This window comes from Labrus mixtus, chromosome 2, assembly GCF_963584025.1.
Source record: "Labrus mixtus chromosome 2, fLabMix1.1, whole genome shotgun sequence".
Taxonomy (NCBI): Eukaryota; Metazoa; Chordata; class Actinopteri; order Labriformes; family Labridae; genus Labrus; species Labrus mixtus.
In genome coordinates this window covers 35,509,396-35,521,408 of record NC_083613.1, presented here as the reverse complement: position 1 = coordinate 35,521,408, position 12,013 = coordinate 35,509,396, and the positions used below count along the sequence as shown (strand labels likewise).

General features: G+C 42.9%; 1 protein-coding gene across 5 annotated transcripts in view; it reads right to left on the bottom strand.

Annotated features, from left to right (window-relative positions):
- Positions 1 to 12,013, bottom strand: part of ttbk1a (tau tubulin kinase 1a) — an 87,319-nt gene that overhangs the window by 36,513 nt on the left and 38,793 nt on the right. For all 5 annotated transcript variants that reach the window (XM_061063904.1, XM_061063886.1, XM_061063877.1 and 2 more), the window contains 2 exons: positions 10,596 to 10,936; positions 10,291 to 10,472 (listed from right to left, as the gene is read on the bottom strand). In XM_061063904.1, the coding sequence (XP_060919887.1) occupies positions 10,291 to 10,472; positions 10,596 to 10,936 (523 nt within the window). The remainder of the gene's footprint in view (positions 1 to 10,290; positions 10,473 to 10,595; positions 10,937 to 12,013) is intronic.

Genomic DNA, 12,013 nt, shown 5'->3' with positions numbered 1-12,013 from the left:
TCTGAGTGTAAACAGAGACTATCTGAGTGTAAACAGAGACTATCTGAGAGTAAACAGAGACTATCTGAGTGAAAGCAGAGACTATCTGAGTGTAAACAGAGACTATCTGAGAGTACGCAGAGATTATCTGAGAGTAGGCAGAGACTATCTGAGAGTAAGCAGAGACTATCTGAGTGTAAACAGAGACTATCTGAGTGGAAACAGAGATTATCTGAGTGTAAACAGAGATCATCTGAGTGTGAGCAGAGACTATCTGAGTGTAAACAGAGACTATCTGAGTGAAAGCAGAGATTATCTGAGTGTAAGCAGAGACTATCTGAACGTAAACAGAGACTATCTGAGTGTAAACAGAGACTATCTGAGTGTAAACAGAGACTATCTGAGTGTAAAGAGAGACTACCTGAGTGTAAACAGAGACTCTCAGTGTAAACAGAGACTACCTGAGTGTAAACAGAGATTATCTGAGTGTAAACAGAGATTATCTGAGTGTAAGCAGAGACTATCTGAGTGTAAACAGAGACTATCTGAGTGTGAGCAGAGACTATCTGAGTGTGAGCAGAGACTATCTGAGAGTAAGCAGAGACTCTGAGTGAAAGCAGAGATTATCTGAGTGTAAACAGAGACTATCTGAGAGTACGCAGAGACTATCTGAGTGTAAGCAGAGACTATCTGAGTGTGAGCAGAGACTATCTGAGAGTAAGCAGAGACTATCTGAGTGTGAGCAGAGACTATCTGAGAGTAAGCAGAGACTATCTGAGTGTAAGCAGAGACTATCTGAGTGTAAACAGAGACTATCTGAGAGTACGCAGAGACTATCTGAGAGTAAGCAGAGACTATCTGAGAGTAAACAGAGACTATCTGAGTGTAAGCAGAGACTATCTGAGAGTAAACAGAGACTATCTGAGAGTAAACAGAGACTATCTGAGTGGAAACAGAGACTATCTGAGAATAAGCAGAGACTATCTGAGAGTAGGCAGAGACTATCTAAGTGAAAGCAGAGACTATCTGAGAGTAAGAAGAGACTATCTGAGTGTAAGCAGAGACTGAGTAAAAGCAGAGACTATCTGAGTGAAAGCAGAGACTATCTGAGTGTAAGCAGAGACTATCTGAGTGAAAGCAGAGATTATCTGAGTGTAAACAGAGATTATCTAAGAGTAAACAGAGATTATCTGAGAGTAAGCAGAGACTATCTGAGTGTAAACAGAGACTATCTGAGAGTAAACAGAGACTATCTGAGTGAAAGCAGAGACTATCTGAGTGTAAGCAGAGACTATCTGAGTGAAAGCAGAGATTATCTGAGTGTAAACAGAGATTATCTGAGAGTAAACAGAGATTATCTGAGTGTAAACAGAGACTATCTGAGTGTAAACAGAGACTACCTGAGTGTAAACAGAGACTACCTGAGTGTAAACAGAGATTATCTGAGTGTAAACAGAGACTATCTGAGTGTAAACAGAGACTATCTGAGTGTAAGCAGAGACTACCTGAGTGAAAACAGAGATTATCTGAGTGTAAACAGAGACTATCTGAGTGTAAACAGAGACTATCTGAGTGTGAGCAGAGACTATCTGAGAGTAAGCAGAGATTATCTGAGTGTAAGCAGAGACTATCTGAGTGTAAACATAGACTATCTTAGTGTGATCAGAGACTATCTGAGTGTGAGCAGAGACTATCTGAGAGTAAGCAGAGACTATCTGAGTGTAAGCAGAGACTATCTGAGTGTAAACAGAGACTATCTGAGAGTACGTAGAGACTATCTGAGAGTAAGCAGAGAATATCTGAGAGTAAGCAGAGACTATCTGAGAGTAAACAGAGACTATCTGAGTGTAAGCAGAGACTATCTGAGAGTAAACAGAGACTATCTGAGTGTAAGCAGAGACTATCTGAGTGTAAACAGAGACTATCTGAGAGTACGTAGAGACTATCTGAGAGTAAGCAGAGAATATCTGAGAGTAAGCAGAGACTATCTGAGTGTAAACAGAGATTATCTGAGTGTAAACAGAGACTATCTGAGTGTGAGCAGAGACTATCTGAGTGTGAGCAGAGACTATCTGTGAGTGAGCAGAGACTATCTGAGTGTAAGCAGAGACTATCTGAGTGTAAGCAGAGACTACCTGAGTGTAAACAGAGATTATCTGAGTGTAAACAGAGATTATCTGAGTGTAAACAGAGACTATCTGAGTGTGAGCAGAGACTATCTGAGTGTGAGCAGAGACTATCTGAGAGTAAGCAGAGATTATCTGAGTGTAAACAGAGACTACCTGAGTGTAAACAGAGACTACCTGAGTGTAAGCAGAGACTACCTGAGTGAAAACAGAGATTGGCTGAGTGTAAACAGAGACTACCTGAGTGTAAACAGAGATTATCTGAGTGTAAACAGAGATTATCTGAGTGTAAGCAGAGACTATCTGAGTGTAAGCAGAGACTATCTGAGTGTAAGAAGAGATTATCTGAGTGAAAGCAGAGATTATCTGAGTGTAAGCAAAGACTATCTGAAAGTAAGCAGACTATCTGAGTGTAAGCAGAGACTATCTGAGTGTAAGCAGAGACTATCTGAGTGTAAACAGAGACTCTCAGTGTAAGCAGTGACTACCTGAGTGTAAACAGAGACTATCTGAGTGTGAGCAGAGACTATCTGTGAGTAAGCAGAGACTATCTGAGTGTAAGCAGAGACTATCTGAGTGTAAGCAGAGACTACCTGAGTGTAAACAGAGATTATCTGAGTGTAAACAGAGATTATCTGAGTGTAAACAGAGACTATCTGAGTGTGAGCAGAGACTATCTGAGTGTGAGCAGAGACTATCTGAGAGTAAGCAGAGATTATCTGAGAGTAAACAGAGACTATCTGAGTGTAAACAGAGACTATCTGAGTGTGAGCAGAGACTATCTGAGAGTAAGCAGAGATTATCTGAGTGTAAACAGAGACTATCTGAGTGTAAACAGAGACTATCTGAGTGTGAGCAGAGACTATCTGAGAGTAAGCAGAGATTATCTGAGTGTAAGCAGAGACTATCTGAGTGTAAACAGAGACTATCTGAGTGTGAGCAGAGACTATCTGAGTGTGAGCAGAGACTATCTGAGAGTAAGCAGAGACTATCTGAGTGTAAGCAGAGACTATCTGAGTGTAAACAGAGACTATCTGAGAGTACGTAGAGACTACCTGAGAGTAAGCAGAGAATATCTGAGAGTAAGCAGAGACTATCTGAGAGTAAACAGAGACTATCTGAGTGTAAGCAGAGACTATCTGAGAGTAAACAGAGACTATCTGAGAGTACGTAGAGACTATCTGAGAGTAAACAGAGAATATCTGAGAGTAAGCAGAGATTATCTGAGTGTAAACAGAGACTATCTGAGTGTAAACAGAGACTATCTGAGTGTGAGCAGAGACTATCTGAGAGTAAGCAGAGATTATCTGAGTGTAAGCAGAGACTATCTGAGTGTAAACAGAGACTATCTGAGTGTGAGCAGAGACTATCTGAGTGTGAGCAGAGACTATCTTAGAGTAAGCAGAGACTATCTGAGTGTAAGCAGAGACTATCTGAGTGTAAACAGAGACTATCTGAGAGTACGTAGAGACTATCTGAGAGTAAGCAGAGAATATCTGAGAGTAAGCAGAGACTATCTGAGTGTAAACAGAGATTATCTGAGTGTAAACAGAGACTATCTGAGTGTGAGCAGAGACTATCTGAGTGTGAGCAGAGACTATCTGTGAGTAAGCAGAGACTATCTGTGAGTAAGCAGAGACTATCTGAGTGTAAGCAGAGACTATCTGAGTGTAAGCAGAGACTACCTGAGTGTAAACAGAGATTATCTGAGTGTAAACAGAGATTATCTGAGTGTAAACAGAGACTATCTGAGTGTGAGCAGAGACTATCTGAGTGTGAGCAGAGACTATCTGAGAGTAAGCAGAGATTATCTGAGTGTAAACAGAGACTATCTGAGTGTAAACAGAGACTATCTGAGTGTAAGCAGAGACTATCTGAGAGTAAACAGAGACTATCTGAGTGAAAGCAGAGATTATCTGAGTGTAAACAGAGACTATCTGAGAGTACGCAGAGATTATCTGAGAGTAGGCAGAGACTATCTGAGAGTAAGCAGAGACTATCTGAGTGTAAACAGAGACTATCTGAGAGTAAGAAGAGACTATCTGAGTGTAAGCAGAGACTATCTGAGAGTAAACAGAGACTATCTGAGTGGAAACAGAGATTATCTGAGTGTAAACAGAGATCATCTGAGTGTGAGCAGAGACTATCTGAGTGTAAACAGAGACTATCTGAGTGTAACCAGAGACTATCTGAGTGTAAGCAGAGACTATCTGAGAGTAAACAGAGACTATCTGAGTGAAAGCAGAGATTATCTGAGTGTAAACAGAGACTATCTGAGAGTACGCAGAGATTATCTGAGAGTAGGCAGAGACTATCTGAGAGTAAGCAGAGACTATCTGAGTGTAAACAGAGACTATCTGAGAGTAAGAAGAGACTATCTGAGTGTAAGCAGAGACTATCTGAGAGTAAACAGAGACTATCTGAGTGGAAACAGAGATTATCTGAGTGTAAACAGAGATCATCTGAGTGTGAGCAGAGACTATCTGAGTGTAAACAGAGACTATCTGAGTGAAAGCAGAGATTATCTGAGTGTTAACAGAGACTATCTGAGTGTAAACAGAGACTATCTGAGTGTAAGCAGAGACTATCTGAGTGAAAGCAGAGATTATCTGAGTGTAAGCAGAGACTATCTGAACGTAAACAGAGACTATCTTAGTGTAAACAGAGACTATCTGAGTGTAAAGAGAGACTACCTGAGTGTAAACAGAGACTCTCAGTGTAAACAGAGACTACCTGAGTGTAAACAGAGATTATCTGAGTGTAAACAGAGATTATCTGAGTGTAAGCAGAGACTATCTGAGTGTAAACAGAGACTATCTGAGTGTGAGCAGAGACTATCTGAGTGTGAGCAGAGACTATCTGAGAGTAAGCAGAGACTCTGAGTGAAAGCAGAGATTATCTGAGTGTAAACAGAGACTATCTGAGAGTACGCAGAGACTATCTGAGTGTAAACAGAGACTATCTGAGTGTGAGCAGAGATTATCTGAGTGTTAACAGAGACTATCTGAGTGTGAGCAGAGACTATCTGAGTGTGAGCAGACTATCTGTGAGTAAGCAGAGACTATCTGAGTGTAAGCAGAGACTATCTGAGTGTAAGCAGAGACTACCTGAGTGTAAACAGAGATTATCTGAGTGTAAACAGAGATTATCTGAGTGTAAACAGAGACTATCTGAGTGTGAGCAGAGACTATCTGAGTGTGAGCAGAGACTATCTGAGAGTAAGCAGAGATTATCTGAGAGTAAACAGAGACTATCTGAGTGTGAGCAGAGACTATCTGAGAGTAAGCAGAGATTATCTGAGTGTAAACAGAGACTATCTGAGTGTAAACAGAGACTATCTGAGTGTGAGCAGAGACTATCTGAGAGTAAGCAGAGATTATCTGAGTGTAAGCAGAGACTATCTGAGTGTAAACAGAGACTATCTGAGTGTGAGCAGAGACTATCTGAGTGTGAGCAGAGACTATCTGAGAGTAAGCAGAGACTATCTGAGTGTAAGCAGAGACTATCTGAGTGTAAACAGAGACTATCTGAGAGTACGTAGAGACTATCTGAGAGTAAGCAGAGAATATCTGAGAGTAAGCAGAGACTATCTGAGAGTAAACAGAGACTATCTGAGTGTAAGCAGAGACTATCTGAGAGTAAACAGAGACTATCTGAGTGTAAGCAGAGACTATCTGAGTGTAAACAGAGACTATCTGAGAGTACGTAGAGACTATCTGAGAGTAAGCAGAGAATATCTGAGAGTAAGCAGAGACTATCTGAGTGTAAACAGAGACTATCTGAGTGTAAGCAGAGACTATCTGAGAGTAAACAGAGACTATCTGAGTGGAAACAGAGACTATCTGAGAATAAGCAGAGACTATCTGAGTGTTAACAGAGACTATCTGAGTGTAAACAGAGACTATCGGAGTGTAAACAGAGACTATCGGAGTGTAAGAAGAGACTATCTGAGTGTAAAAAGAGATTATCTGAGAGTAAGCAGAGACTATCTGAGAGTAAACAGAGACTATCTGAGTGTGAGCAGAGACTATCTGAGTGTAAGCAGAGACTATCTGAGTGTAAACAGAGACTATCTGAGTGTAAACAGAGACTATCTGAGTGTGAGCAGAGACTATCTGAGAGTAAGCAGAGATTATCTGAGTGTAAGCAGAGACTATCTGAGTGTAAACAGAGACTATCTGAGTGTGAGCAGAGACTATCTGAGTGTGAGCAGAGACTATCTGAGAGTAAGCAGAGACTATCTGAGTGTAAGCAGAGACTATCTGAGTGTAAACAGAGACTATCTGAGAGTACGTAGAGACTATCTGAGAGTAAGCAGAGAATATCTGAGAGTAAGCAGAGACTATCTGAGAGTAAACAGAGACTATCTGAGTGTAAGCAGAGACTATCTGAGAGTAAACAGAGACTATCTGAGTGTAAGCAGAGACTATCTGAGTGTAAACAGAGACTATCTGAGAGTACGTAGAGACTATCTGAGAGTAAGCAGAGAATATCTGAGAGTAAGCTGAGACTATCTGAGTGTAAACAGAGACTATCTGAGTGTAAGCAGAGACTATCTGAGAGTAAACAGAGACTATCTGAGTGGAAACAGAGACTATCTGAGAATAAGCAGAGACTATCTGAGTGTAAACAGAGACTATCTGAGTGTAAACAGAGACTATCTGAGAATAAGCAGAGACTATCTGAGTGTTAACAGAGACTATCTGAGTGTAAACAGAGACTATCGGAGTGTAAACAGAGACTATCGGAGTGTAAGAAGAGACTATCTGAGTGTAAAAAGAGATTATCTGAGAGTAAGCAGAGACTATCTGAGAGTAAACAGAGACTATCTGAGTGTGAGCAGAGACTATCTGAGTGTAAGCAGAGACTATCTGAGTGTAAACAGAGACTATCTGAGTGTAAACAGAGACTATCTGAGTGTAAGCAGAGACTATCTGAGAGTAAACAGAGACTATCTGAGTGAAAGCAGAGATTATCTGAGTGTAAACAGAGACTATCTGAGAGTACGCAGAGATTATCTGAGAGTAGGCAGAGACTATCTGAGAGTAAGCAGAGACTATCTGAGTGTAAACAGAGACTATCTGAGAGTAAGCAGAGACTACCTGAGTGTTAACAGAGACTATCTGAGAGTAAGCAGAGACTATCTGAGTGTAAACAGAGACTATCTGAGAGTAAGCAGAGACTACCTGAGTGTAAACAGAGACTATCTGAGAGTAAGCAGAGACTATCTGAGTGTAAACAGAGACTATCTGAGAGTAAGCAGAGACTACCTGAGTGTTAACAGAGACTATCTGAGAGTAAGCAGAGACTATCTGAGTGTTAACAGAGACTATCTGAGTGGAAGCAGAGACTATCTGAGCAGAGACTGAGTGAAAGCAGAGACTATCTGAGAGTAAGCAGAGAGTATCTGAGAGCAAAAGCAGGCTTCATAGAGAAATTACAACACTATTTTAGCATGAATTCACAAAAGAAATGCTCATGAACTCTAATACAACGCTTCTGAATACAGATAGCAAGATCATCCAAAAACTTCCAGTTTCACTTTCCCTGCGCATAGTGTTGGCCTAGGGCCTGAATCATAAAGGGGCACCCATAGATGGGTGGGCGGATGGATGGCTTGCTAGGCCCTGACCGCTGACCACCCATAGCCAATCTCTGACTAAAACACACAAGTCCTTTCATGGCGTGCACACAGCGACACAAACACTTACAAACGACCACACACACAACAAACGTGTCTGCAGTGTAGACGTGAGGAGCCAATCAGCAGAGGACAGAAAGGTTTGACATACAGGAGGAGAAATACAGAATGTTTCTCTGACCCTGCTTGTCCCCTCACCTCTCTGCCCAAGCGTGTAGCCTCACGTCTGCACTGCCCGTATGCATGTGCTCGCTCCCACTCTCTATCTCGCTCTCCATCGCAGGCACGTTTACATGTTATTTAATTAATCTAATGTTTTTACAGAGGAACACTTCAATGATGAAACCTCAATGTGTTCGAGCGCTTTATTGAAAAGTTTGACCTGATGTGAGAAGTAGCACTTTATAGGAAATATTAGATGAATATTAATTATTAACGGATATAAAACATGAAGGAAAATCTTTTGTGCAGTGAGACAGAGTCTGTCAGAGATCCTTCAGTAGGAAATGTCTCTGAGTTTGAATCTGTCTAACAAGAGAACATGTTTGATTGTAAAAGATCACTTCACTTTTACTTAATATCTAAAGGCACGTTCAACATAAATGTCATAAAACTTCAGAAGGAAACAGGAAGTAAAATTTTTGACACTCAGCAGGTCGAGGCATCTCTGATAAATACAAAGTGCCAAATGATCATGAAGGGCGACAAAAAATAGTGTGTGTGTGTGTGTGTGAGTGTGTATCTGCGTGTGTGTGTGTGCGCATGTTGTGTGTGTGTGTCTGTGTGTGTGCGCATGTTGTGTGTGTGTGTGTGTGTGTGTGTGTGTGCGCATGTTGTGTGTGTGTGTGCATGTTGTGTGTGTGTGTGTGTAACTGTGTGTGTGTGTGTGTGCGCATGTTGTGTGTGTGTGTGTGTGTGTGCGCATGTTGTGTGTGTGTGTGTGTGCTATCACGAGTCACAGAGGAAACACAGCAGAACAACAGAAGATGAAAACATCACCATCATGGCTACAGGTCAGATCGTACAGGAAGGGAGTAGCTGCTGTTTCCCATTCATTCCTTCAGAATAAAACAATGGTCTAAAGTAAAAGTCATGAGCAAAAGCAAAGAGATGGAAAACATTTCAGCTTTGCTCCATGAACAGATAAAAGACGACAGCAGCGTTCAGAAACAGCAGAATCAGGTTTGAACGAGTCACAGGAAGTCGAACCAAAAGCAGCGCCAGAGTGTAAATACACCTAACGAGACATCTGACACGTTTATTTCAACACATGATTTTCATCAGTGGTAAGTAAGGAGGACCATCAAATCAAGCTAGCTGTTTTCCGGTCATTATGCTGAGCTACGTGTTTCCTCTTCCTGTTCCTTCAACAAACAGGAAGAGAGTTGAGTGTCTTCAAACTAGAGCTCCAGATGTGATCAGGGAAGTTTATAAATCTGAGTGACTGAAAGTTGCAAAACGCTTTGGAGTTACTCTGCAGATTGCTTCAGAACAACACGGTGTCATCAGCGTAGAGGTAGATACTAAATACTAGAGCTTTCACAGGGTGTGTGTAGACGGGATCAACATAGTGTAAGCTGCTGTGTGTCACTTGCTGCTCTTTAACTGTCGGAGAACATTTTCATCTGCTGCTGCTGCTGGTTGAACAGATGGACTTCCTGTGACTGATGACGGCTGTAGACGCTGCTGCCGTGTCACGCCTGTAGGTCACCACTGTGACGATTTAAAGGACAAGTCCAGCAGGAGGCACAATGTTCTGCTCATTACCTTTGACGACACCCGACGCTTCAATACTTTGATACTATGTTTAAAAATATACAATCTTTGTTAATGATCGACATCATCAAAGTATTTAAACAATGCCTTCTTTGTCTTGGCGGGTGTACGAGAAGGTGAATCCATCCTGGCTCCTCCCCCTCGTCCTCGCTGATTGTCAACCCCTCTCTTCTTTCTGGCTCCTCCCACTCGTCCTTGCTGATTGTCAAACCCTCCCTTATCTCTGGCTCCTCGTCCTTGCTGATTGTCAACCCCTCTCTTCTTTCTGGCTCCTCCCCCTTGTCCTCGCTGATTGTCAACCCCTCTTCTTTCTGGCTCCTCCCCCTCGCCTTAATATGGTCACTTCTTGGTCTGTTAAACTTTGAGTTATAAAAATGAATTATTATTGTTATTATTATGAGAGAATCTACATATGGTTAATTAAGTCTTTCCTGACTGTCGGGGTTCAGCGGCGAGCTAAAATGCACTCTAGTAGTCTGAACGGTAGGTCTGGGGTTTGAACCGATCACCTTTAGGTTTGAGCTCTTATCATCCCACAGTGATGCTCAAACTTTCAGGATCACTCACAATGATGGGACCCAGAGAGCAGAGCTGTGATTGGCTGGATTTGTCCTTTAAGCTGCATGTTGATGGACACATGAGAGTGAGCAGCTTTAGCACAGCGCCTCCTTGTGTCAGAGTGTCTGCACGGCAGCCGCGCACCTCCTCACCTGTCCACCAACACCAGAGAGCCAAGCTCTCCTCTGATTGGCTGGCTGGGTCTCTTACCGGTCTCTGAGGTCCAATGGGCTCTGACTCTCTCCGGCGGGGGCGTCCTGATGGTAGCGAGTGACACGGTGACTGGGCGGGGCTTCCTCCGCTCCTCCTTGACGCCTCCTCCTCCGTTAGCGTTAGCATCCCTCGGCTGCTCTCCCTGGTGTGAGTCTTTGGTCGTACCACCAGCTCGCCTCCTGCAGGATAATAAAAGTTTCATTTGTATTTTCAAATGCTAACCTTCTGTTTGACTTTCAGTATCTCATCAGTATGATGACAAAATGACCTGATACTTCAGACCTTTAAATGTCAGCTCTTACCTCCCGCTCTGAGCCTCCTCCTCTCCTCCTGCTCCTCCAGGGGGCGGAGCTCCTCAGGCTCTTCATCTGTGGTTCCTGACGTTGTCGGTTGGAAGTCTCGAAGCTCCGTCTCTTTGTCGATGATCACCCACTCTTTGCTGTCAAAGTCCTCCTCCTCGGCCAGCGGGACGGAGCGAATAAAGGCGTTGCTGTGCGCTTCCTGGTCCACTGACGCCACTGACACTTCCTGCCGGCCGCTGACCTGACGATCACCACGGCAACCAGGGTCAACAGACAGCATCTGAGCGGGCTGTGAGGAATAAACGTGCCGAGAAGGAGAGCCAAGGATGTCCATTCTCGACCTGTGGGACATGCAGGGAGACATTTAGAGGCCTGAAGACTCGACGGACTGCAAGTCAACAGACACTCGACAAATTGCTTTTGGTTCAAATTCGAGTCTTTCATGCAAATTCAAGCCTTATCTAAGAACGTCTCAAGCCCAGACTAGTGAAAGTCCAAGTCATGTTTCAGGTCATTAAAGAACAAGCTCGAGGTTTTTCAGAAGATCTAAAGTCTATTTGGCAGGGGCACCCTAACCCTGGTGGCGCAGGGGTTAGTGCGCGCGTCCCATGTATGGAAGCTGTAGTCTTCCAAGCGGGCGGCCCAGGTTCGAATCCAGCCTGTGGCTCCTTTCCCGCATGTGATTCCCCACTCTCTCTCTCCGTGATTTCTGACTCTATCCACTGTTCTATCTCTCCAATAAAGGCCCAAAAAGCCCAAAAATAAATCTTTAAAATTTTTTGAAAAAAGTATTCGTAAAGTCAATAAATAATGGTTCAAATGGGAGTCCAAGTTTGAAAGCAAGGAAGGTTCAAGTCAGGTCTCAAGTCCACCAGAAATCACAGGTCTCTAAAAGGAAATCTCAAGATGGATGAACTTGGATCAAGCTACAAGTCCGTTGAAATAAGAGCAAGTTTCAGGCCAAGTCGAGCCACAAGTCTTCAAGTCAAGAAGGCAAAGTCCAAGAAAAGGGGGTCGAGTCTCAATCAAGTTACAAGTTGATTCCCAATTCACAAAGGTCCAAAGTCCAAGTTAGATCAGAAAGAAGAGTCACGTCAGGTCTTAAGCCAGGACAGGTTACAAGTCAGTCTGGAAAGATCAAGTCAATCCTGAGGCACAGTTCACGCCAAGTCAGTTAAGACGAAAGCTGTTGAGGTCCGAGTCAGTCCGAGTCAGGTTTAAGTAATTTAAGACAAAATCAAGTCAATGTTTCTGAGGTAAAGCATGCGTCAAGACATGAGTCAAGTCAATAAGTACGAGTCAAAGAGAGTCTCACATAAACAAGTCAGAGGGAAACAACAAGACTCGTCTGGGGAAGCTTCAGTGAGTCAGTAAAGACCTCTGAGGTTCTTGTTTCTTGTCATCTTGTTTAAGGGAAG